At 54.2% G+C, this 24,621-nt stretch overlaps 8 protein-coding genes across 8 annotated transcripts; 3 read left to right on the top strand and 5 right to left on the bottom strand.

Annotated features, from left to right (window-relative positions):
* Positions 1-1,284: 1,284 nt before the first annotated feature.
* On the top strand, positions 1,285-2,483 carry GMORB2_6220 (Glycosyl hydrolases family 16; the record flags this gene model as incomplete). The annotated part of the gene is made up of 2 exons (XM_035468190.1): positions 1,285-1,372; positions 1,492-2,483. 2 exons carry the CDS (start codon positions 1,285-1,287, stop codon positions 2,481-2,483), a joined length of 1,080 nt encoding a protein of 359 aa, XP_035322171.1.
* Positions 2,484-3,671: 1,188 nt separating this feature from the next.
* On the bottom strand, positions 3,672-6,839 carry GMORB2_6219 (DNA topoisomerase I; the record flags this gene model as incomplete). The annotated part of the gene is made up of 6 exons (XM_035468189.1): positions 3,672-3,812; positions 3,919-4,368; positions 4,429-4,680; positions 4,773-6,329; positions 6,408-6,535; positions 6,785-6,839. 6 exons carry the CDS (start codon positions 6,837-6,839, stop codon positions 3,672-3,674), a joined length of 2,583 nt encoding a protein of 860 aa, XP_035322170.1.
* Positions 6,840-8,346: 1,507 nt separating this feature from the next.
* Positions 8,347-9,732, top strand: GMORB2_6218 (F-type H+-transporting ATPase subunit gamma; the record flags this gene model as incomplete). Its single annotated transcript, XM_035468188.1, has 4 exons — positions 8,347-8,402; positions 8,623-9,221; positions 9,373-9,506; positions 9,604-9,732. 4 exons carry the CDS (start codon positions 8,347-8,349, stop codon positions 9,730-9,732), a joined length of 918 nt encoding a protein of 305 aa, XP_035322169.1.
* Positions 9,733-10,246: 514 nt separating this feature from the next.
* Positions 10,247-13,490, bottom strand: GMORB2_6217 ([histone H3]-N6,N6-dimethyl-L-lysine4 FAD-dependent demethylase; the record flags this gene model as incomplete). Its single annotated transcript, XM_035468187.1, has 2 exons — positions 10,247-13,223; positions 13,354-13,490. 2 exons carry the CDS (start codon positions 13,488-13,490, stop codon positions 10,247-10,249), a joined length of 3,114 nt encoding a protein of 1,037 aa, XP_035322168.1.
* A 1,057-nt stretch (positions 13,491-14,547) lies between these two features.
* On the bottom strand, positions 14,548-16,775 carry GMORB2_6216 (vacuolar protein sorting-associated protein 33A; the record flags this gene model as incomplete). Its single annotated transcript, XM_035468186.1, has 4 exons — positions 14,548-14,660; positions 14,745-16,343; positions 16,417-16,612; positions 16,698-16,775. 4 exons carry the CDS (start codon positions 16,773-16,775, stop codon positions 14,548-14,550), a joined length of 1,986 nt encoding a protein of 661 aa, XP_035322167.1.
* Positions 16,776-17,709: 934 nt separating this feature from the next.
* GMORB2_6215 (ubiquitin-conjugating enzyme E2 W) lies at positions 17,710-18,317 on the bottom strand (the record flags this gene model as incomplete). The annotated part of the gene is made up of 3 exons (XM_035468185.1): positions 17,710-17,978; positions 18,075-18,240; positions 18,294-18,317. 3 exons carry the CDS (start codon positions 18,315-18,317, stop codon positions 17,710-17,712), a joined length of 459 nt encoding a protein of 152 aa, XP_035322166.1.
* A 2,431-nt stretch (positions 18,318-20,748) lies between these two features.
* Positions 20,749-22,032, top strand: GMORB2_6214 (uncharacterized protein; the record flags this gene model as incomplete). The annotated part of the gene is made up of 3 exons (XM_035468184.1): positions 20,749-20,792; positions 20,893-21,100; positions 21,868-22,032. Coding segments are annotated over 3 exons (417 nt in total), but the record flags the coding sequence as incomplete, so codon positions are not given.
* Positions 22,033-23,208: 1,176 nt separating this feature from the next.
* Positions 23,209-24,033, bottom strand: GMORB2_6213 (uncharacterized protein; the record flags this gene model as incomplete). Its single annotated transcript, XM_035468183.1, has 1 exon — positions 23,209-24,033. One exon carries the CDS (start codon positions 24,031-24,033, stop codon positions 23,209-23,211), a length of 825 nt encoding a protein of 274 aa, XP_035322164.1.
* Positions 24,034-24,621: the final 588 nt, after the last annotated feature.

The raw sequence follows: 24,621 nt of genomic DNA, 5'->3' as shown, positions 1-24,621 counted from the left end.
CGCAATGTCTCAATCGTAGCGGGTATAATTCCCTCTTTTTTTTCTCCTTCTTTTTCCAACAACCCAACCCCAACCCCATGTTCGATGTAAACGTCGCATCCCTTTTTCCTTCACATGGTTTTGGCGTTTTATTTTGTTCTGTTGGGATGTTTTTTTTTTTTGGGGGGGGGGGGGGTTGGGGTTTTGACCGCAGGTCCGGTGCAGGGTATTTCTTACACGTTCTATTTTGTTAACTCACCCAATATTGATCTATCTTTTTTTTTTTTATCTAGTTTTTATACAATGTTTTTTTTAATTTTTTTTCTTTCTTCCATCTCTAGTCAACAATGAGCGATTAAGCAGAACTCTCCATAGAGAGCCCAACTAGGCAACATGTTTGTATGCATCACGCAACTCCATCGTCGTGCGGGCTACATACACGAACAAGTTGGGCGTATCTCTGCACGCATATCGGTCATCGTCGATCATGACACTACAGGGTAACTAAGTCATCTTGTCTTTTTTTCTTCACGTGACGACATCCACAACTTCTCTCCATACCCAGCCACATCATTTTTTTCCTTTTTTTTTTTTGCATAAATTTTCAGCCACGTGGAATTTCGAGCTGAGCCACATTCAGCTCGTACATGTTACAGGTAATATGTAATGATGCTCTTCTCCCATAGTGTTAGCTGCCCGCTACTACGGAAGCCACTACAGGTAGGAAGGCAGCTAAGAGCTGCAGGTATGTAGGTCGATGTTACTTGTTGATACCTGTAGCTGAGGTATTACACCACCGCTCACTCCATCAGCAACTTCCAGCATCGATACCCAAAAGAAAAGATGATATCAACTTTTTTTTTTTGCCCAAGTAAAACAATCAGTCATCTTCTTTTCATTCTACAAAGAGGGGAACATCGAAGGCCGAGGGATATGCCAAAGCCTGAATTCCATCCCTCGCCCAACCAATTGGTGAAAGGGACAGTCAAGCTGAACACCCCCCCCCTGCCCCCCTTGCCATAAGTGTACGATTTCGTGTTGGAAATTGGCCATGATGAAAAAAAGAGGTGGTTGGTGATGAAGCAAGGTCCCGCCCCATGGTCCAGCCACCTCATGATGCATATAGAATGACGCATCAATGGACTTTCTTCCCCGAACCAACATCTCAACAACCATTCCTACTCTTCCTCTCTCTTCCGCCTCCCCCTTCATACCTCTTTCTCTCTCGTCGTTTCTGTCCAATCCACTCATCCAATACACACACTCACACGCACAAACACACCAAAGACATATACATCATCCGCAATGTGGCGTCAACGTCTACTGGCGTCGACCGTGACGGCGCTTCTCGTCATGTCCAGTCCCGTGATCGGTTGCAATCCTCTTGAATCCAGTGAGCAGACAAGCATTCCCCATCCTTTGTTCGGGTCACGCACACGCACGCACATGTGAACGACATGATATTCGATGGAAGAAGAAAAAAAGAGAGACTGACAGCTGTGCTTTATATAGCTGAATGCCCCGCCGACGCAGCGCTAGGCATGGCCATCGACGTCGACTTCACCCAAGGCGCAGTCGACTCCTTCACCGGCTCCGGCTCTCCAGACTACGGCTCCGACGGCGTGACCTTCACCGTGTCCAAGGGCGGCGACGCCCCTCAGCTCAACTCCATCTTCACCATCATGTTCGGCCGCGTCGAGGTGACGATGAAGGCGGCGCCGGGGGCCGGCATCGTCTCGTCGCTGGTGCTCGAGTCCGACACGCTGGACGAGATCGACATGGAGTGGCTCGGGTCCGACCCGGACGAGGTGCAGTCCAACTACTTCGGCAAGGGCCAGACGACGACGTGGAACCGCGGCCAGTTCCACCAGGTGCCCGGCACGCAGACCGGCTTCATCACCTACACCGTCGACTGGACCGAGGACCGCATCGTCTGGATGGCCGACGGCACCGTCCTCCGCACCCTCGAGGCCGCCGACGCCGAGGACGGCCAGTACCCCCAGACCCCGATGCAGGTCAAGATGGGCGCCTGGGCCGGCGGCGACCCGGACTACAACCCCTCCGGCACCGTCAAGTGGGCGCGGGGTCCCACCGTCTACTCCGACGGCCCCTTCTCCATGGTCGTCCGCTCCGTCGCCGTCACCGACTACTCTACTGGTTCGGAGTACAGGTACACCGACACCTCCGGCTCCTGGCAGTCCATCGAGGCCGTCGGCGGCGAGGTCAACGGCAACGTCGGCCAGGACGACGTCACCGCCACCGCCACCGCCACTGCCCTCGTCACCTCCGCCGTCTCCGTCCCCGTCGGCGGAGGCATCGGCACCACCGCCACCCAGACCGGCTGGCCCTGGGACGACACCACCGCCCCCACCGTCGGCTCCATCCCCGACGGCTGGAGGATGACCTCCGAGGGCAAGCTCATCCGCGATTCCGCCGCTTCTCTCACCCCCCGACCCGCTCACCTCCTCCCGCTCGTCCTCGCTGCCGTGGTCCTCTTGGTATAGGCGCGAGGCCCGTCCCCGTGGTCTCAACCGTCGCCTCCCTTTTCTCTTACGCGCTCTTCATATTTCCCCTCTTCTCATGCACGAACATACACACACATACATACGGCATACTCTCTATACAGAGTCCCCCCCCTTCGGCTTTGGTCTTCCTGTCCGAGCTCTCATGGTAATGATTTTCTTTTCTGCTCTTCTCTTGGTTGTATATATATATATATATATATACATGTACGCGCGGGATACGGATATTTGCTTTCCTTCCACTGTATTTTTTTTCTCTCTTACCTCTTTTATTGGTGTGCATTTTCAACTGGTTACGGAGCATTCACAGGGACGATATCGCCGAGTCGATATAGAACATATAGATGGGTTACTACTCACTGGGTGGTGAGATGAGGCAACTTGAAAAACATGGCGTTTGAATTTTACCTGTATACATTGCTGTTCAGACCTGCATCTCTCCAGTATTTTCCCTTTCAACATGTCTCGCGTGGGTGGAAACCTTTGGGTCTCTGCTCTCGTTGAAAGTATCGGAAGAAAAACTCTTGATTCCTGTGAATCTACCGCGTATAATATGCGCTCCTCCCTTTTCTTCTTCTAGAAACCCTTAGCCATTGCCAGACCCTATTCCAGCAAACACCAATCCCATGCGTATCTCGTACGGCTACCCGTCTGTCCCCGTCTTTTTTTTTTTTTTTGCCCTTGGAATGTAAACCAGATGAGAACAGTTGGAAAGAAGATATAAGGTATAAACATCTGGAGAAGAGAAACTCGCTTAACCACCCATCTGCCCGTTCCCCCCTAAGCTTGTCTGCCTCCCCATTTCCTCTGCTGCCCCCCTTTCCCGGTCGTATACCATACACATACACACCCCAACTTTGCATTGCCAATGAGGAAACTTGAATGACTTGCAATGAGAACGCCTTCTGTCCAATCCCTTGCCCTCGTTCATCTTCTGTCATGCTAAACGGTACCTATGGCAGAGGCGCGAAACAGGAGATAGAAAACAGGAGCAGAGGATGACAGAGAAAACAAAAACCAGAAAGGATCATAGTGAAATATAGTAGAACATCTTACTTTATGAGGAGGAAAAGAAGACCCTAATAGAAACTGAAGGAAAAAGAATAGAGAAATTCGCAAAGGCCCGCGGAGGTCTTTGAGTATGTGGCGTCCGAATAAGAAGACAACCGTCTAAAAAGTCCAGTCCTCAGTGTCTTCGACAGACTTGATGGCCCAGCGGAACTTGTCGCGGACTGTCTTGGAGAAAAACTTTTCGATGGGCACATCGAACTTCTTGGAGAACACGACAGTCAAGCGAGGATCGATGTAGTTCTGTCCGCTGTATCAGTACTCGTCTACTTCCGTCTCTCTCGGTAGGGAAAGGCTTGTTTGGAGACAAGTGCAAAGAAAAGAATGTGAGAGAAAAAAAAAAACTCACCAGCTTCGAGGTGGTCAGGGCGACCTCCTTGTTACCGTCACGGTCCTCGGCTTGTGTCTCGAGGACCTTGACACGGTCATCAAGCTTCTCAATAGACTTCATCAACTTGTCCACTGTGACACCCTTGCCCTCCGCTTCAACCTTGTTCGTCTTGTTCTCCTTCTTGAACTTGGCCTCGAGCTCCTTGACTGCTTGGAGGCGCTCCTTGAGCTCCTTCTCGGGCAGAGGCTTCTCCTTATCGGCCTTACGCTTCTCATTGTCCTTCTCGAACTTCTTGGTGATCTTGGTGCGCAGCTCCTCAACGAGGAACTGCTGGTGCTCCTGGATCCAAGCTTGGTCGAGGTCGTCGTCGAGTTCGAACCAAGCGGCGCCCTTCTTCTTCTTCTGCGTAGGATCGAGATCCAAGATCATCTTCTTGGTCCGCCACTTCTGGTACCGAAGCCCTTTGATCTAGGATGCGTCAGAAACAGACGGTACATCGACACCACGGGACCCGCGTCCGCCACTTACCCTATCACCGAGTTTCTGCATCTGTTGCTCGTGTCCGGCCCCCACAGTACGCTTGTGATTACATAGAATGGCCACCTTGCGGTTGCAGTCGTTATACAGCTTGACTTTCTCGGCAATGGTCCCACGCGAACGAGGGTCGTTCTCAAGCTCGTTGAGAAGCTGTCCCATCGTCCAAGAGGCGTTGTAGGTACGGAACACCTTGGCAGTCAGGCCTTGCATGTAGCTGTTGAGATGCTTGTTGAGTTGCGAGGTCTGGCAGAGGGGGAAGGGGCAGACACGTTAGCATCATGTGCGGGTCTATAGGTAAGAAGAAGCATTTGCGCAGGGAAGGAAGGACTGCTCACAGTTAGACGGTCAAACACGTCATCGCCGTCGGTTTTGGGTGCCTTCTTGAAGAGCTTGAGGTTCTTGAAGACTTGTGGCTCGACCTGGGCAGTCTCGTTGTAACGGATACTGTCCTTGCCCAGGAAGTCGAACGTGACCTTGTTGGGGGGCTCGAGGGAGATGTGCTCGTACTTGAGGGAGCAGCAGCCGACAGTCTCCGCCTCGTTCTCCGTGTCCTTCTCATTGCCTGCTCGTAGGGCGAGCTTGTCGATGAGGTACATGGCCGTGGCTCTCTGACGGTCCGCCATGACCTCGCTCTTGAGTTCCTTGGTGTAGTCCTTGCGGATCCTCTCGATATGATTCTTCAACTCCCGGGCCTTCTCAAACTTCTTGTAGTCGCTCTGGCCCTTGATATCGCTGGAGGCGGCAAGCATGACGTACTTGTAGGCTCCGTTGATGTTCTCCTGCCACATGGCCAGCCAGGTTGCCTTTTGATCGTGCTGGACAGCCTTCCACTTGTGGCCCTTGGGAGGCTCGGGGACCTTGGCATCCTTGCCAATGTTGATAGTGATCTGCTCCGGCTGTACTCGCGTCTTGATCTTCCCAGTCTTGGGGTGCTCGCCACGTCCACGGAACAGACTGGGCGGTTCGACCCTGAAGTTGCCCACCTTTTGCTTCCGGCCGTCCCACATGCAATGTGTAAAGGGCGCCTCCATCTCCTCCTTCTTCTTCTTGGCAGCATCCTTCTCCTCCTTGGAGAGGTTCTTGGTCTTGGCAGCTTCTGTCCTGGCTATCCAGTACTCGGCCATCTTGGTGAAGTCGCACTTTTCAAGACTTTTGATCTGGACCTTGTTCCCTTGCAGGTCGGTGGCACCGTACTTTTTGACGAACTCGGAAAAGTCCTTGAAGAAGTTTTCACGGAATTTGGGGTTCTCCAGATGATGAGACGAACCTTGCGTCATCATGGCACACCAGAAAGTGGCTGCCTCCTCTGCCTCGACGCTGAGCTGGATGGGCTTACCGTCGTACAGCATCCTGACGTGCTTAGGGAGGGGCTCGTACGGAGGCGCGAAGAGGACGCCGTTGTGCTCCAGCGTCTGCCACTTTATGGTGTCGTCTTCCGGCTTGGGGGCGTTCCACCAGGCATACTCGTCCTCATCCTCGTCGCTCGTGGGCTTCGACTTGGCTCTCTTGCTCTCCTTGCTAGGGGCAGCAGCCGCCTTGCCCTTCCTTGCGGGCGCAGCCTTGGTCTTCCTCGAGATGGGCGCATCCGAGTCGGACTCCTCCTTCTTAACTCCGTTCGACTTCCTCTTGGCGGCCGTAGAGCCCGTAGACTGACGCTTGGCGGCCGCCTTGGCCATGGGCCTGTCGTCATCAGACTCATCCTTGACGGCCTTTTTGGCCTTGACACCGTTCTTGGCAGGGGTGGGCTTCTTGGTGCGTTTGGCGCCTAGCGGCGCGTCATCGTCGGAGGAGTCGGCGTACGTTGCAGGGGGCTTTCGGCCTCGGGACTTGTTTATCGGCTCGTCATCCGTGTCGGAATCCGCGGCCTTGGTACTGGGACGGGGGCGCTTGGCCTGTCGTCATTGTTTCGCGTCAGCCAGCACGCCACGGCCGGACAGGCCCGGCCACAAGGATGGAGGGGGCTAACGTACCAGAGGCTGGGAAGCGTCCTCGCTGTCAGACTCTTCTTTGTAGGTCGGCTTCGAAATGGAACTGCGGGACTTCCTCTTGTTGCCGTTGGTGGCAGGGGAGTCGACATCCATGCTGTCGCTGGCGCGGGCTGCGAGAGAAAGGTCAGAACATAGGCAGGACACAGGGAGGAATCGAGGACGGAGAAACGGGTGCAGTTCATGACGAGAAATGATGACAAGGAGGGAGTGGGCCGGGGACAGGAAGAAGAAGAGAAGTGAAAACGGGTTGCGCTCCTAGGCGTTCTCGAGGAGCGCCGTCTTCGAGTCGGAAGGGCAGAAACCAAGTAAACGCAGGGCAGCGACCAAGGAAAACCCGAAAAAAGTGATGAGGCACGCACCGTGGCCGTTGGACCGCGAAAGGGGCATATCGTCGTCGGAACTGTCAGACGCCATGTTGTTTGGCTAGTCGAGGTTGTGCTGCTGGCGTGGATAGCAGATGACGTGGGATAATCTGCAGCGACGGCGTTGAAGAGAGAGGGAAAGAGACTTGGAGGTTAGAGGAAAAAGGTGAAGAGTGAAGCAGAGGTGGGCGAGCCACCCCGTGAAAGACCAGTAGGTTCGTGTGGTTCGAAATTGACGATACGAGGGCTAGGGAATTGGTAGTGAAGGAGAGGACGCAGGACAAGGAGAGAGAGAAGAAGGAAGACCACAGGGTGGAATGCGCCAGAGGAGAGCGTGGCGGGTGAGGCTTCTTCTCTCTTGGCGCGAACTTCCCATCGGTAACAAACGAGAGGCCCACCCGTCCAGGTCACATGACCTTTCCAACAACGTGTGCCTACGAGCATGAGTAGCCAACCTTGGACCGATTCTGTGTCGCTTCCGAGAGAGAAGATAAAACTAATCATGCTGCATTATCACATTGTTTCTTCTCCTTCTCCTCCTCCTCCTTCTTCCTTTCTTTTTTTTCTTTTCAGACCTTAACGGCGATACAAGGAGAAGGACAGATGCCACATATTACGTCTCCTTGTGCCATCCATCTCTCGGGGCCGATACAAGGTGATGATTGTGGATGTGCAACGCACCACATGGTTCGACAAACAAGAGGGTATCGACCAATGTTCGGGGGAGAAAAATCCAAGGAACAGGAACAGTGAAACGGGCAGTCAGCGGGGGTGACTCTGATTTTCAAATCCAGTACCAACCTGAAGCCCATGGACAATGAAGCAAAAGGTGGCAAGGCGCTGCTGCGTTGCAGTCAATTGCGCGAGCAGGTAGGTACTCGTACGGTACACGTATTTCTTGGACTTGCACGTGATGTCAGAGTCTAGACTCTGCCTCCTAGACTCTGCCTTAAGCTGTAGACTCTGCGGGAGTACAGGTTACATCTGTACAGGTCCGTGAGAGTTCTCGTATATACGTACATGTGCTCCGTAATCTGTAATCTGTACCGATTAGACTGTACAGAGTAGTAATATCAGTGAGAGAGAGAGAGAGAGCCAGAGGGCCCTAGCGCCAGCCATGATAGCAGAACCTAGTACTTACTGGGGTAGCTCCCCAGTTTTAGCGCCTTAGGGAGCTTCTGGGGTGGCTTGTTGGCAGTTGCTACGGCGGATGGACGGACGCCAAGGTGGAGACTCTCTTGGACTTCCACTCTGAGTCCTCAGGCACCACTTCCCTCTTTTTTTTCTCTGTTTAGGGAACAAGTCGGGAAGATATTCACGTGACCTTCCCATCCCAGCCGCGAATTTACCGGGAAAATAGCGAGCAAAGACGGGAAGGACAGCCATCCATCCACCCCAAAGCAAAAGGCCCGTCACCAGAAACGCACCCTTATCCCTCTCCCCACCACCTGATCCAATTGATTCCCTGTCCCCGACAAGAATCAATTGAGCCACCGTTGGCAGAGGCTCGATCATTTTCGTATTCCCTCTCGTCGTAATACCTCCTCCCATCATCCAACATGCTGTCCCGTACGGCCCGTCCGGCTCTCCGCGTTGCGGCTGCAGCTCCCATCCGGTAAGTCCTTCTGTCTGAGAGGATTCCGATTGCCGAAGCTTTGGTCCGAAGAACTAGGGGGAGGGAAGAGTGACAGAAAACGACCGACCGACAAGACGACGACGACGAAGACGATGATCCGGAATGACGGAGAATTTGGGAAGCGGGATTTAAGAGGGAAAAAAAAAGGACGATGGAACATGAGAGCTAATAACCTTTTTTTTTTTCATTAAAAAAACAGTGCTGCTGCCGCTCCCAACAGTGTCGCCGGCTATGCGACGCTCCGTGAGATCGAGGGTCGCCTCAAGTCGATGAACAACATGAAGAAGATCACCAACACGATGAAGGTCGTCGCCTCGACCAAGCTGACCCGCGCTCAGCGTTCCATGGAGGACTCGCGCAAGTACGGCGAGTCGGCCAATGTCGTCTTTGACGCCGCCGAGACCAAGACGGCCGCCGCCGCCGAGGGTGAGGAGGCCAACAAGTCCCTCATCATCGTCTGCTCCTCCGACCGTGGTCTTTGCGGTGGTATCCACTCCGGTCTGAGCCGTCGCGTCCGCAAGCTCTTCGCCGAGGAGGGCCCCTCGGACCTCGTCATCATCGGCGAGAAGTGCCGCGCCCAGCTCTCCCGCTCCAACGCCAAAGAGATCCAGCTCTCCTTCTCCGGCGTCGGTCGCAACGTCCCTACCTTCGCCGACGCCCAGACCATCTCCGACCAGATCTTGGCCCTTCCCACCGAGTACTCGAGCGTCAAGATCCTCTACAACAGCTTCGTCAACGCTCAGAGCTACGAGGCCGATTTCCTTGAGGCATTTTCCGAGGAGGCCATCACCCAGTCCCGTATGTCAACCACCACCAGCGCCGCTGAACTACTGCAAAACACACGCACACACACACCTCTCTCTCAATCCACCCCCCTCACCCTCCTCTTCTCCCATGAATTCCCCATCATCTCTCTTTCTCCGGACCTACCTACTAACATCCCACCCAGCCAACATCTCCGCCTTCGAGGTCGAGGAGGAAGCCATTGCCAACCTCCGCGAGTACTCTCTCGCCAACACCCTCTACTGGGCTCTTGCCGAGGGCCACGCTTGCGAGATGTCTTCTCGTCGCAACGCCATGGACGTATGTTTTCTCTCCCTCTCCCCTCCTTTCCGCCGTCTCCCTCCCTTCCAGATGACTGACACACAGACCCCCCCCCTTTTTTTTTTTTTTTGAACAGAATGCCACCAAGAACGCTGGTGAGATGATCACCAAGCTCCAGATCCAGTACAACCGTACTCGCCAGGCCGTCATTACCGGCGAGCTGGTTGAGATTATCACCGGTGCCACCGCCTCCGCCGACATGTAAAGTAATCAATCATATGCCCTCGGGCGGATCAACATTGGAGAGTTTCTTGCCAGCCAGCAGCGAAAGGAAGAAGAAGATCAAACAAAAATCTACATTTTTTTCTTTACTCTCTTCCTTTTTCCTTTGTATCAAACTCACACACAACAACCACCTTATTGGCGAACTTTTCTTTTCCGCGATCTTCGTCAACAATTGTACCAGAGACACCAATATACTATTTCCTTTATTACTGGTGAACAATGCAGTGCTTTGTGGAGTCCATCAACGTTGTTTGATGAATTTTGTGAATGTGAAGGAATGGAATGCTCATAATCAACGTCCTTCCCCCCCCTCCGATCAATACCAAGAAAAGGAAACATCTAAAAAAAAACTCTACGACAGTATATGCCCATATTACTACTACTAGTATTCGTACACGCAACAGATCCAATCGAACTTGCGCGCGCGCGCCATCTATGATACCAATAACCAAAAAAAAGGAAGAAACCGAACCCCCCCCCCCCTCCTCCCAGCTTCAATGCTCAGCATAGCTTACAGGTCTCGTCCGGCGATATTTTTGCTGCGGCTGCGATGGTGACTGCATCTGTTGCCCACCTTCCTGCCTGGCAGCAGCAACCTCGTACGGCCCGGGGACGCTAGGATGCTCCCTCTCGTACGCCTCGCGCAGGACGGCCGCTTGTCCGTCCCACTCCTCCAGCCGGCGCTTGTACCTGTCCATGGCGTGCGCGTAGTCGCTCTTGTTGGACGCGGCCCTGTCCTCGTAGGGCCTGCGGTCCTCGGCCGAAGCCTCTTTCCACATCTTGGACATGAGGATGCGCACGTCGTTGGAGAGGGTCTTGTTGGTCTTGTTGGCCTTGCGGGTCGCCTCGCACGTCCTGCGGACCTCATCCGAGTGCTCCCTGCTGTAGATCTGGTAGGCGATGGTGGCCGGTCTGTTGGGCGGGAGGGGCCGGTCGCCGATCCTAGAGCGCACGTGGTCCCATACCTCGAACTCGTACGCGTCGAGGCGCGCCTGCCGCGGGTCCAGGGCCGCCTTCTTGCGCTTGTGGAGGAGGAGCGAGTCCTTGGGCAAGACCAGCGGCGTCGGCACTTCGATCGGGCCCAGCATCGCCTCGAGCACCTCCGACGCGGCCCGCAGTCCGGACAGGTATGCGCCGTGCACCGTGGCCGGGTGCGACCCGATCGTGTGCTCGCCCGCGAAGTAGAGGTTTCCCACGGGCCGCGCCATGACATCGTAGTCGTCCGGCTGCATGCCCGGGGCCGCCGACGAGTAGCTTCCCCTGGCGAATCGGTCCGACCCCCACCGCGTGACGATGGTCTCGACCGGATACGGCACGTCGCGGCCGAAGACGCTGCGCAGGAGTTCCGTGGCCTCGGCGACTAGGCTGTCGTTGCTCGAGTGCTCCGTGTCGAAGCCGGCATCGCCCGCCATCAGGGCGATAAGGCAGGGGAGACCACTCGTGTTGGACACGTTGAACCACTGGAAGAATCGCCCGCGACTGCCCGAGTAGTCACCCTGCGACGTGCTGTGGCGGTTGGGGGCGTCTCTCAGAATTCCGAAGATGTGCCTCTGCGAATCCCAGAAGACCTTGTCGTACACGAGGACTACCTTGTTGAGGATGCCGAAGCCGAGGCGGTCAACGGCGCCGGCCTTCCACGGCGGCAGCGGCGGGTCGAATATGACCGTGTTCTGCTTCAGGACGCCCAGCGGGATGGTACACACGACGCTGTCTGCCTGGACCACGGTGCCGTCCTCGCACTCGATCGTGGCCGTTCCTTCGTAGTCTACGGCGTTGTAACGGATCGCCTTGACCGGCGCCTGGGCCCTGAGGCTGAGCGAGTCGGGGCAGTGGAGAAGGCCGCGGGCCACGCTCTGGTAGCCGCCAACGACCATGGTGTGCTGCCCTTCCCACTCGTTGCCCGCGTCGATGTCCCACAGCGGAAGGCTTAGTTTGTGTAAGTTGGTGGCGTTGCTATACTCTAGGTTGGCAATGTGCCAGTTGATCAGCCGGTGATCCTGGGCGTTCAGGTCGACCATCTGCTTATACTGGGAGATGGCATAGTCGAGGACAGAACCGAGTGTGGCTCCGTCTGCCGTCGTGGCCGGGCGGAGGTCGATGGTATCCGAACCCGCCGCCGATCCGGGCTTGACCGTCCACCCCATCAGCCGTGCCTTGTCGGACGCTTTGTGCGTCGCGGGGACACCGGGCTGGGTATGCACGCGGCCAGTCAGCTTATCAGACGAGACGGGCACCATGCTGACCTGCTCTGGGACACTCTGCTTCGATACGGGAGGAGCGTGAGGTAGTGCTGCCATAGCCTCCTCGGCCTGCATGATGGTCTTGCTTCCATCTCCGGGGCTGTCTCGGCCTTCGTCCATGAGCTCGTGGTTCCCCTCGATGAGCTTGGACTGCGGGGGCATGTATTTGAACTCGCTCACCCGGTCGAGGCAATCATTATACAGCTTCTCAATGAGCTGGTCTCTTTCCGAATCCACGGGCCTGCCATTGGTATCGTATATCGTCGTGTCCGGCGAAAGGGCGTGGTACGGCAGGGCCAACTGCCCTCTGACGAGGATGTTGATGGGATTGCCACGATCGAAGCCCGTTATGATCATGCCGCCCATCTCGGCAGTATGCCGCTTCCCCTGGAACGACGGGTCCGCCTCCGCCGGTCTGGTCTTGAACTCCCGCGAGTACACCCTGCCGCCGACACGGCTCCGTCCCTCGATGACCACCACTCTGGGCGGTTCGTCACCTTTCTCGCGAAACCGGTCTGCGTGTTGCCTGCACAGCCCTTCCAGCTGCCTGGCGCATCCCAGCCCCGATATCCCGGCGCCAATGACGGCAATGGTCTTCTGCTTCTTACGCGGCGACCCTTCCGTGTTCGAAGCGCCGTCGGCTGAATGCGGTATGTTGACGCAGCCAAAATTGATGTATCCTCGGCGGACGAGCCAGTCGTAGCAGACGCTGGCGGCGTCGAACCAACGAGTGTTGGCACATCCTATGGCTGACGCGCGCGTGACGTATTCCCAAGGTTGCCGTATCCACAGTCGCAGTATGCTATTCCGGATGTTGAGATAGGTAGTTACTTGAGCGTGGGAGATGTGATGCCGGAAGAGATGGTACTCTTCGGGATGCAGGGCATAAGGGTTGAGCCTTGACATTTCGGCAGCCAAGATGCACTCGCTGGCATACTGCTGGCTCGGAATATCTCTGGGGATTGACGACTTTGGTTGGATATGGAGAGCTAGCCTCTCGACGTTGCGGCGGTATGAAGGCTGGTGGTATGCGTTTTGCGGTCCTTCGCCGCCCACTCGCCCCCTCGACACATCCGCCTCGACGGGCGTCGTCGCTTTGCTGGTATTCGTCGACGATAACGACGGGAGTTCTGATACTTCGGACAGGACAGAGGAGGTGAGGGAGTTTCCCGCTCCGTCGTTGGTTGTGTGCCCGTTGGGGGCGTCGTGATCCAGGGTGTCTTCCTCACCGCTGGCAAGGAAAAGAGAAGGAGAGTTAGTGTAAGTCCTATGACATGTATATACAGATATATATATATATATATATATATATATATACAAAAGGGGCGTGACTGGATAAAAAAAAAAGGTCATTTACTTACACGCTGATGTCCATATCCGAGGAGCCGGCATCCTCGCCCTCGTCTTCTTCCCCATCTTCATCGTCGTTGTCGTCGCCGTTGCCCATATGCATGCCTTCGGTCCAGACCACTATACCCTTCGAACTTATCTCAGACATTTCTGGCGACGGCGACGTCTTTTTTGATGCGTGCCCTGGCTCGGGGGAGGCCGTCTCGTCCTTGATAACTAAGGAGGACAGGGGTGTCGGTAAGTACGTAAATTCTAGAGGCTTATGGTCCTCCATCTCACCTGGGGTCGAGGAGGCGGCATCCGAACGGTATGCCGGTTGTGAAGTCATCATTCGTCGCTATCTTCTGTGCGATTTGAAGGTTTCCGTCGCAGGTTCAACGATGGTATGAACATGTAATGTATTTATATGCATATATATATATATATACATATATACATATACATGTGTGTGTGTGTGTGCGTGTGTGTATACGGCGTACCAGTATGATGATGCTACTGGGTGTAGGCTAGCAAGTCGTCGTTTACGGCGGTGGCACACTGGTCAAATGAGGCCAATGCATCCTCCGGCGTATCAGAATCGGATGTATACACCTGCGATGCCATGTTAGTCCCAGTCCAGCCTTGGATTCCCATATGGCGCAAATCAGCAGTTGCAGAACATGACTGACCGGATGTGGGACCAGATGTGGTCATAGAGAGATGACGGTGGCTGGGTCTCGATGTAGAGGGTAAAAAAAAAAGCAAAAGAGGCACGTATAGTTCAGTTCATCGCAGGGTGGGACGGTGATGCTGTGCAACGTGGCATTTGACGGTGAACATTGAGAAAAAAAAAGGATGGCCCTTGCCAAATATATGGTTGGTGATGGTCATCGGCCGGCAATGTGCGCCACTTGGTCTAGACACCCCTCAAAGAGGGAAAGGAAGTCATCGTCGGCTGATTGATCACGTGTTACACGACTGGCCATCTCTGGTAGTGTGTGTGGGTGTGGGTCCCGCCTCCCGCCGGCGTCAACCTCCTTCATACGTCGTCGTATTAACACCACCTCATCCATACCCATTGACTGACTAGATGCCCCGTCTCTCCGAGTCTCTACTCCTTCCGCCCGCGATGAGAGAGAAGAAAAAAAAGCATATACATTTGTCTAGAACACGATTCTCCTCCGCTGGATATCCTCCCCCTGCAGACACTCGCCAATGCTGACGGCTCAGCCTGACTCCTCGGGCTTATCCTTAGCAAAGGACCCCTTTTCGATGGCAGCATCCATCATTCTGTTGCCGCTAATAATGGAAGTTGTGCAGATTATAATTCTTCTCCGATCTGAACGATAGAATAAGACAGGAGTCAGCAAAGCAAGTTTTAGAGAGACTGGAGGGAGGAAGATGGAAAAATCCTTAAACTTACCCTCCTGCTGCTTTGCCATGAACCTCAATGCCGCAATCTCGGTAAACGTGATACCACCCACAAATACAACAAAGACAGTTTGCTTATTCCCACTCCCGGATAGGAGGGCCTTGGCCTTGACAGCCTTATCCTCGCCCTTCTGGTGCTCGTAGAAAGTCTGGCCACGAACGTGCTTCAGGGCATCGTCGAACCCATGCCATCCCTGGGTCGTCGTGCTAGAAGAATTGACGGCACTGGCCGCACTGCTCGTACCGCCTCCCCTGACCATGTTCCAGAGATACTGCTTCTGCAGTACGCACTGGACGAGTCGTATCGACAAGGGCGCGTATCCGCTATATACGTAGGCCACGTCATTGGGGTCATCTTCTTGAACTTCGTCGACAATAAGCCGGAGCTGTTTCCGGAGATATGTGTAATTGGTCTTGGACCCGGTCGACCCGGAACTCCCCGCCATGGGTATCATACCGGCCAGCGGGGATGATTTGGAGAGGAACAGCTGGAGCTTCTCCAGGTTGTGCAGGGTCAGGAGGTGCTGGTGGCCGTAGCCCTGGAGGATGAGACGGCGAAAGTGGTCGAATTCTTTGGGTTTGATGCCCCCCGATATGCACGAGTAGATGCAGAGAAGACGCAAAGTCTCTCGTATAGGCGTCTCGCGAGCGACGAGCTCCTCGAGCCGGTCGGATTGGGATGACGGGTCGGCACCGGCCGCCAAGTTCTGCTGCACCTCTAGTAGGCCCTTGAATTGGTCCGTCCGCGTATGCCTGATGATCTCCTCGGCCAGACCTGTGTGTATCCGTACACTCTGCTGTTCCTGCTGGTAGCCGGGGAGCTGTCCCACAAACTCCTTGAGCTCGGCAATCGTCTTGGTCTTGGTTTTGGTCTCATAGTCCGAGTGCATCTGCTGGAGCCTCCTGGCAACCTTGTTGAGCAGCGATCCGACAATGGCGAAGTTGGCGTCGCGGAGCTGATGGTACAGCTTGTCGCTCGAGTCGAGCTGGATGGTGCGTTTCCTGCTCTGCGCCGTAGCCGACGACGACTGGGTCGGCACGCCGACAATGGTGGTGTCGACTTTGGCCTGGTTGTTCTGGATCTCGAACACCTCGTCAATCAGCCCTTCGTACGTGAGTTGCGTGAGCAGTGGCGTGACAAAGTCGACCTCACGATCGATGATGATGACGCTCTCGTTCGTGGTGCTCGGTGCCAGCCCAACACCCCCCGTCTGCGCCGCGTCCTCTCCAGCCAAGACCTCTTGCCTCATGCGAGCTAGGAGGTCTGCAACTCGCTTCGCATTATCGCCCTTGCCGATCATTCGAGGGAAGAGACCGTGATTCTGCTGTATCTCCATGAGCGCCTTGGCCATGAGGAAGTTTGGCGTAACATCCTTAGACAGGTACAAATCTCGGAATGCATCGCCCAGCTCGAGCGACAGGACGTCATTCTCCAACGGGAAGAATAGCAACGGGAGCTCTGACACGCTCACATCGCCGAGGACACCAGCCTCCTCGAGCAGCTGGTCAGATACATTAGTGCGGCGGGGCACCCAGAAGATGTGGAAGTCGTGGCCAGTCTGGCTCTCTCGTTGGACTCGTTTGATCTGCGCTGGAGAGAGTAAACAACGTCAGCGCACGAGGGCGGCTTGTTCCTCAATGGACGTCCACCGCTATTCACTAACCAGCTATGTTATCCGCGTGCTTGGCGCACTCGCCACGGGCGATGAAGATGACGTTGCGCTGGCTGGCGTCGACATTATTGTTCTCGAGGATAAAGAACTTGTCGACACCGTACTCCTGAAGCGTCGAAACCTTGACGACAGTTCCGATGGGGCCAACTAAACTGCGGTCGAGGACCACATTCTTCTTACCCCGGACCTAGAAGCGTGTGAAGAGGCAGAGAACCAGTCAGCTTGCCCGCTCAGCTCTAGGGAGGGGCGGGAGAGAGGGGAGCCTTACTTACACCCTCGAGCAGGTAGAGAATGTCCCTGCGTGCCTTGTTGCGCACTTGGTCGATGCTGAATTCGGGGCGAGGAGCCATTGTGGCTCACCGCAAGGACGAGATAAGACGCAGGCTTGGGCGTTGTGGTGAGCGAGAGGGAAGCTGAGCTGGAGATGGTAGATCGTTGCTCGGCGGGCGGTGAGTGCAGCTACCTGAACGGGAGYYTTTTTTTTKDGGGRGGGGGGGGGGGGTKGGGAGGGACGGGTAAGCAGTTCTAGGCACGCGGGGCGCTAAAAGGAAACATTGCTGACAATGAGTAGCCACCGGGACCTGTCTGCCCCACGTTGCTAACCTGCGACGTCATCAGGGACGAGACCTTATGCTGCTATATAGCATGACTACTCGTAGTATTCCAAGATACTGTCACTATGGCGGATGCAGTTAGTTTCGATATATGTAGAGAGCATGACTATACGGAAGCAGGATCGTATGGAAAATGATGCATGTTTGGCTGCAAAATGGAAAGAAGCAGCCATGTCCTCTCACGCCAACAGATATCGTTCTATGTACTGCTAAGTAACATAGGTATCAAGTCCCCAGGATCATGCGACTCTGGCCGGTCCCGGCCATGAATAATTTGTACAAGTAGTTGTGCGTGTTGCAATATGGAAGGCCCTTACTCCAGTTCAGTAGATGTTTCGGCGAGACTCGACCCCGCCTCAGCTCTGATGAGGCCACTCTCTGAGTCCCTTGGCCTATATACCCGGTATACCATGCACTTTTTTTTGTCTCTTGTTTCCCAACACCTGCCAACCTAGAAGAAAAGCTCGACTGGCTGCATCGGAATTGTGATGCAGGGCCTGATATGCCGAGGTATGCGGTGTCTTCCCTCTGCGGCATGTGCTCGATCCCGAACATGTAATGTCTCCCTTTCTTTTACGGTATGGTGGTGACCGGCTTCTTCTTCCGCGGAGCCTTGAACCGAGCTTTCCGCTCTCGTCGGGTGAGATGACCGAAATTCTTTCGTTTCAGGCTATACCGTGTTGTCGTCGTATCTAAACTGTATGTCGCGGGGTCTCTGCCTGTTTCCTCGAACAAACTCCTCGTCGCCCGGCGGACGCTCGTTCTTGGTGTTGCTGGTCAACATGCTCTGGATGCTCATGCACACGCTCTGGGCGCTCTGGACGGGACTCCAGCCCTGGTTCCCCAGAAGATCGAGGCAGATTATGCCGTTGGAGTATATGTGTGGATGGATAGGGATCGGTCGATCGGGCCGGCTCTCAAACGTAACCTCGGGTGGTTCTGGGAGGGGTCAGACAAAGAAGCGACCCGAGAGAAGAGGAAGGGCGCGCAGGAGATGAGCGGTTAAGGAAATGAGCTGCACAGGAGGGGGCCCACCTATTGGGTATGCCTTGGGAAAATGAAAGCGCAGTCTGTATATCTGGTCCTTGTAGAGAGGATTCTGGTCAAGGACACGGATGTCGAGGAGCCAGTCGCTGATGTCACCATCATCACCACCCGACGAGACGAGCTCAATACCAGGAGGCAGTCCGTCGCCTCTGATCTGCATTCGAAGAAGTCAGAATTCGAATATTGATCCTTCCCGAGAAACCTCACATGCAACGCTGCGCGTCGGGCCATCAGAGAGAGGCGTCGGGGGCGGGCGGACAGAGGGGCCCGTCGATCGATGGACTTCCCTTCCTTTCAACTCACCTTTGCCAGCTCCTTGGACAAACGCTTAGTGCACATTCCCACCGCCATATTGCTACAAAGAGGTTGGCAGCCAGCCAAAAAAAAGACTCCGGGATCTATGCAGAGGGCCACCGAGAATGAAAAGAGTTACACCAGGAAAAATAAAATAGAAAATGCAGGGTTGTGGGAGGGGAGACGAGCGAGAGGTGAGGTGAAGCTGGATCAGATGGACGCTTGGCGTTATCGCTATCAGGCGGGGGTTCTTAAGGCATAGACGTAGCGTGCACGTAGTATTATTGCTAGTAATGATCTGTAGAGTACGAGCAGTAATAATAGTAACTAGTCTCAGGCTTTATTAATGCTACAGTTCAAAAGTCTCCGGTCCACTCCACTTATCTTAGTAGCCACCAGAATCGTCAAGCATTAGTGCTTTAACTTCAACATCAAATAATAGACTATAGGGTCATATACTAGTAAAAAAAAAAGGGTATAGGTTAAAAGAGGAGTATCTACATTTAATATTCCGTATACCAACCGCCATACTTTTCTGCCTCTTTGCTGGCATAAAAGTAGAGCTGTCCTTGTCTGCTGTGTTCCGACAAGGACCGTGCCGAGTTTGACTGTACAGGCGTCAAGGTTCTTGTCCTATTTTAGTATCGTAGTGCCGGACTCGACGGTTTTATTGTCGAGTCGGGCTTACCTAAGCTAATACGCTTTTTCTAGGATAGGTATATCCTCCTCTTGTTGATGTTTAGCAGCCTCGTTCTATCACATATAGCTCTATTTATTTCTTGGTATTGGAATCACAACACAGCATATGACAGATAAGTGTGCTTCATAAGGGTAACATCGCCTGATGCACTCCATACCAACATGTTAGTAGTACTCGTAGACAATGGCCACAGCAGTCTGGGGATCTGCCGCCTGGGGCGCCTGACACGTCACACCAAATTCCAGTGGTATTGGTTCCGAATGATTGAGAAAGCGGCATATATGAAGCCCTTTTGTACCACGACAGTATCCTAAACAAACTCGCTAGGCTGCCACTTTTGATTCGCATATGCTACTAACCGGAGACAGAAGAGGTTTTGCGTGAAGCGTCAAGATGGCCATGCTGAGGCACATGTGACTTATAGCGTAGCTCTCCTCTCTTTTCTTCTTGAATGCTAATGTTGCGGCCACAGCGAAGACGGCGATGCACGAATAAGCAATTCCGACCACGCATCTTGAAAGGAATATTCAGATGAAATCATGATGTGATGGGCGCTGGTGGTGCTGGTATAAGTCAAAGAGCCAAGAGTCCAATTGCGCGTTCGTCGCCCTATCATTACGACGTACATGTGCTCCGTAACACAGCACACAGCCACACTCAGCCTTGCCAGGCCGTCGTAGGCAGCCCCGTCGGTCGCTACATACATGTAGTATCCCAATAGATTCAGGGCGACGTCTACGGGCCCAGGCAGGCTACGCCCGAGTCTTTGTTGGTGGTCGTAGAGGGCTGCTGGTACGCTGGGTAGCCTAATACTGCGAGGTACTCCAGTCCTGGAGGTCTCCATCAACCGACCGCGCTGCGGCACAAGTCAGCCGTCAGCCTACAGGTAATTTCAGCACAGCCACATGCTCTGGGTGAGGCACTTGGGCAGATTCGTGATATTACACCGGGGGGGCCAGAGGCTACCTACCAGTCTTTGTCTACTTGGTGCAGAGCGATGTAGTTACTCGTCGGTCGCCCCGTATTATACCGTCAGTAATGTATTTGTACGGGCAGTAGTGCTCCCGGATAAAGTGCAATTATTCAGAGGCCTTGGCTCGGCCGCATGTGGTATATATGCCGCGCTCCCATCTAAAGACCTCGATGGTACCGTCTAATCGATATTTCTCCTTCCTCACAACCCCATAACCCCATACTACCCATACGCTACTGGCACTAGGCTCTAGCACTTTGCCAGCACGGCCTTGTACTCGTGTTAACATACGCACATCGTGCCAAAGGATCCCCTGCTTCTCCCTCCCCCTCCTCTCTCGAATAAAACACCCCACATCTCCACGCCGCCCTTTTCGCAAGAAGAAAAAAAAAGTCACCGCTTTGCTATACTGTTCGGGAGGCTTCTTTGACTCTCGAAGAAGTCGTCTTGGGAATATTCTCACATTTCCTTCAATTCATTCTATATATTTCGGCGCTGCACCAAGCTAGGACACATCTGCAGTCCTCCCCTCAGCTACGATGAGTTGTACGTCACCCCGCCATCGCGCGTGATTGCTTTCCCAGCCCTACGCCGCCCGGGCGTCTTTCCCTCCTTTCCTGCGACGACGCCTTGAGGACGGACTACACCTCTTGTTCTTGGTCTCATGCTGACATCTTCTCCCTCTAGTCGCCGGCATGCTCAACCGCCTGGGTGGCCAGCCTGAGAGCTACGACAAGAAGTACGAGAGATAGACCCCGCGCACCTTCCCCCGCCGTTCCTCGCGATCGTCACACGCGCCGCCCAAGACGAGACCTCGAAGCTGATTACTCGCAACACAGGTCCAAGTACAGGTTCGGCCGCACTCTCGGCGCCGGTACATATGGTGTCGTTCGCGAGGCCGAGGGCCCTACCGGAAGGGTCGCCATCAAGATCATCCTGAAGAAGAACGTCAAGGGCAATGAGGGGATGGTCTACGACGAGCTGAACATGCTCCAGAGACTGAAGCACCCGCACATTGTCCGATTCGTCGACTGGTTCGAGTCGAGAGTACGTACCGACCGAGAACTTCCAGGAAACAGCTTGAAGGGGTCTGCTTGCTGATGGCTCTACTTTTGTACAGGACAAGTTCTACATTGTCACCCAGCTGGCTACGGGCGGAGAGCTGTTTGATCGCATCTGTGAGCAGGGCAAGTTCACCGAAAAGGACGCGTCCCAGACCATCAAGCAGGTCCTCACGGCCGTCGACTACCTGCACGAGAACGGGGTTGTCCACCGTGGTATGTCCCCACAGTCTTGCTCTCGCGTCCTCGAGATACGAGACTGGTTATGCTGACCCGGAGAACGCCGAGATGCTAGACCTCAAGCCTGAGAACCTCCTGTACCTGACCAAGGAAGTCGACTCTGACCTGGTCCTGGCCGACTTTGGTATTGCCAAGACGCTCGACGGCAAGGAGGAGGCTCTGCACACCATGGCCGGATCCTTTGGATACGCCGCACCAGAGGTCATGGACCGCAAGGGCCACGGCAAACCTGTGGACATGTGGTCCCTGGGTGTCATCACCTACACCCTTCTCTGCGGCTACTCTCCCTTTCGCAGCGAGAACCTGAGAGACCTGCTAGAGGAGTGCACTTCTGGCTCCGTCGTCTTCCACGACAGGTACTGGAAGGACGTCAGCGAGGACGCAAAGGATTTCGTCAACAAACTGATTGTTCCCGAGCCTGAGAAGAGGTCCACGAGCAAGGTAAGATCCGAGTTCGCTCGCAGAACATGCCATTCGTGCATATTTGAATGGCTGGCTGACTCTCGTCAACAGGAGGCATTGAACCACATCTGGCTGAGCGGCAAGAACGCCACCGACCATGACCTACTGCCCGAGATCCGCACCGCCCGCGAGGCGAGGGCCAGGCTCAAGCACGCCATCCTGGCTATCAGTCTCAAGAAGCGCCTCGCCGCCCTCAAGGCCGACGACGACTCGGATGGTGACGAGCTGGGCGATACCGAAGATGACGCTTCTCTGGGAGGCGACAAGAAGCCCAGCAGCCCTTTCAACAAGGCCAAGGATGGTGCCGTCTTCCGTGAGATCGTTCTCGGTGCGGTGAGGGACCAAAAAGCCAAGGAGGAGGCGGAGCAGACGGAGCAGCAGCAGTAGATGTCACTTTTGAGATAAAAGAGCGCGGGGAAGGGATTTTTTTTTCCGCTGCTTCTTCTTCTTCTTTCCGATTATATCTCTGTTTTCTCCTTTGACTTGATCTTGTTCCTTTTCTTTTTCTCAGGCTATGGCGCCTCCACCCCTAGGAGAAGGTGGACCTTGCCTGTCGCAATGTCCATATTTGGGAAATAACGACAGCTTTGTAGTTGAGAATGAGACTAAGAAGTTATCGTGGCAAGCGTTTTAGCCCTTTTCTTATCATCCCTCCTTCTTCCTCTCCCGTAAGACGTTTACCGTTTCGGGAGACGCATGCTTTAATTACGACGTAGAGCAGTATGACGTACCTGTTTCCCCCATGTTTCACTTTTTTTGAGAGTGCTATCACAAATAGACGCGCTTGCATACAAGGCTAGGTGATGTAACAATAAATAAATCAGAGTAGTGATAACTTGAGTGACAAGATACTATTTAGTGCACACAGCTTGATTTTCTTTACCTTTGCTCGGGAGAAGGACTGGAGGAAAGGGAAACCGATGAGGGAGAGAAAGAATCATATAAAACATTTCTTCGTCTAACTGGATCCAGTCCAGTAAACAAGAGGAATTTCTTTTCGTAAAATAATTAAATATAAAAGAAGAAGAAGAAGAAAAGTCATGAGAGAACTCGCTCCAAGTTATCAAAGAAAAAGAAAAAGAAAAAAAAAGGCTCCAAACACCAGAACCAAGAACCAGATAAACACATGAACAGCCCGCCAGCTGTCTCTTCCCGCCTATACATTCCCCCTCAGGCCAGGGCAGCAAGTTATATAAAACATGGCGGGGAAAAAAAAGTATATCTCTCTCACATGTGACCATTTTCCTCGTGCGTGCGTGACCGAAAGAAGAGAGGGAGGGAGAGAGGGAAAGGAAGACGAGAAGGAATAGATGGACAGCACGTCATGCGCATATTTGATTCGATGCTGCAGGTGGCCATGAACAACAGCANGGGGGGGGGGATATATATAGATCAGTTCATGAGATCTGCCATAGCCTCCTCCGTGAGAGCCTCGTACCTCGAAGGATCGAAGCGCTTCCTGACCCATCCCGTAGCCCTGAGACGTCTGATGCGACTCTCGAGGTCAGCGGTGGCGCTCGGCGATGCCTCCGTCTCGGTCACAGTGTCAACGGCAGGGATGTGAACCATGTTGATCTGGCGATGGAGAGACTCGAGAGCCATTGCGAAACGGTGTAGGGACCTAGAACGACGAAAGGGGTCCACCTTGGCATGATCCTGTTCCGACTCCTCTTCATCGTCATCGTCATCGTCATCGTGGTAGAAGCAGATATTATTCCTCTCCCCGTCTCCGTCAAGGCCGGACGCCAGGTCGACAGAGACGGGATGGGCGTATGGCGGCGTAGCGGGGAGGAGGCATCCCAGCGTTGGCGAGTCGGGACGGACCGTGGGACACTGGTCTTTCTGTGCCTGCTGCACCGGCGCAGCAGGAGGAAGGGAGGCAGGCACGGCGTGCTGCTTCTCCGGCGAGGGAGACGGCGTGGTGATGCAGGTGTCTACGCTGGAGCGATTGCTCGATACGCTGCTGCCGCCCATCGAGAGGGAGGGGGAGTGGGATGTTGTCGTCGTAGAGGGGCTCAGGCAGCGTGGGAATGGTGCGGTAGCAGCGCTGTCGACGGACGACGAGACATATGGGGAGGGAGGAGAGGATGCCGCGAGAGTTGACACATTCTGGCCCTCTACGTCGGAGAGGATGGATGCTCGTCTGTAGTGGTCGCGTGCCCGGGCGAGTAGCTTGACGCGATGGTCCGAGGCGTGGTGGAGGCTGCGGACTTGCATCTCCAGGGAGCTGGCGGCGTAGAAGTGTAGATATATGATGTGAGCTGGCTCGACGGGGATTTTCTTGCATTCGTCAGAATTAGCTGCTTTTCTTTCTCTCTTTTCCCTCTTTGAAAGGAGAGTGAAGCTGCAGGGTGTGAGAGCTTACAGATTGCTTGACCCCGTTAAGCAACTTGTGACATTGAGCTACGCAGGATTGATATCTCCTATCAATAAACATCCCCTTGACCTGAGTCAAGACTCTCTTCCATTCATATAGTGTAGTGGGCATCTCGACCGTCGCTGCCATTTTATTGTTGTCGAGGTTTCGTTCTTAGCATGCAGTAGTACTACTGAATCTGGCGATGCTGTTGCTGTTGATTCGATGCGTCTAGCAGTACTTGAAGGAACGAAAGGAAGAAGGATGACGAGACAAAGTCATGACAAGAGAGACGGAGAAAGAGATACAGAGAGAGAGAGAGAGAGAGAGAGAAGAGTAATAAGCTCCTCTAGAGAGAGCTCGAGGAATAGAAATAAAATAACATTTCAGTCTTGCTCCAAAGGTGCCCCCCCCCCCCCCCCCCCCCCCCCCCCCCCCCCCCCCCCCCC

Source organism: Geosmithia morbida (genome assembly GCF_012550715.1).
Source record: "Geosmithia morbida isolate 1262 chromosome Unknown scaffold_5, whole genome shotgun sequence".
Lineage (NCBI taxonomy): Eukaryota > Fungi > Ascomycota > Sordariomycetes > Hypocreales > Bionectriaceae > Geosmithia > Geosmithia morbida.
Note: the sequence above shows the minus strand (reverse complement) of the source record. Positions and strands in the feature narration are given on the sequence as shown.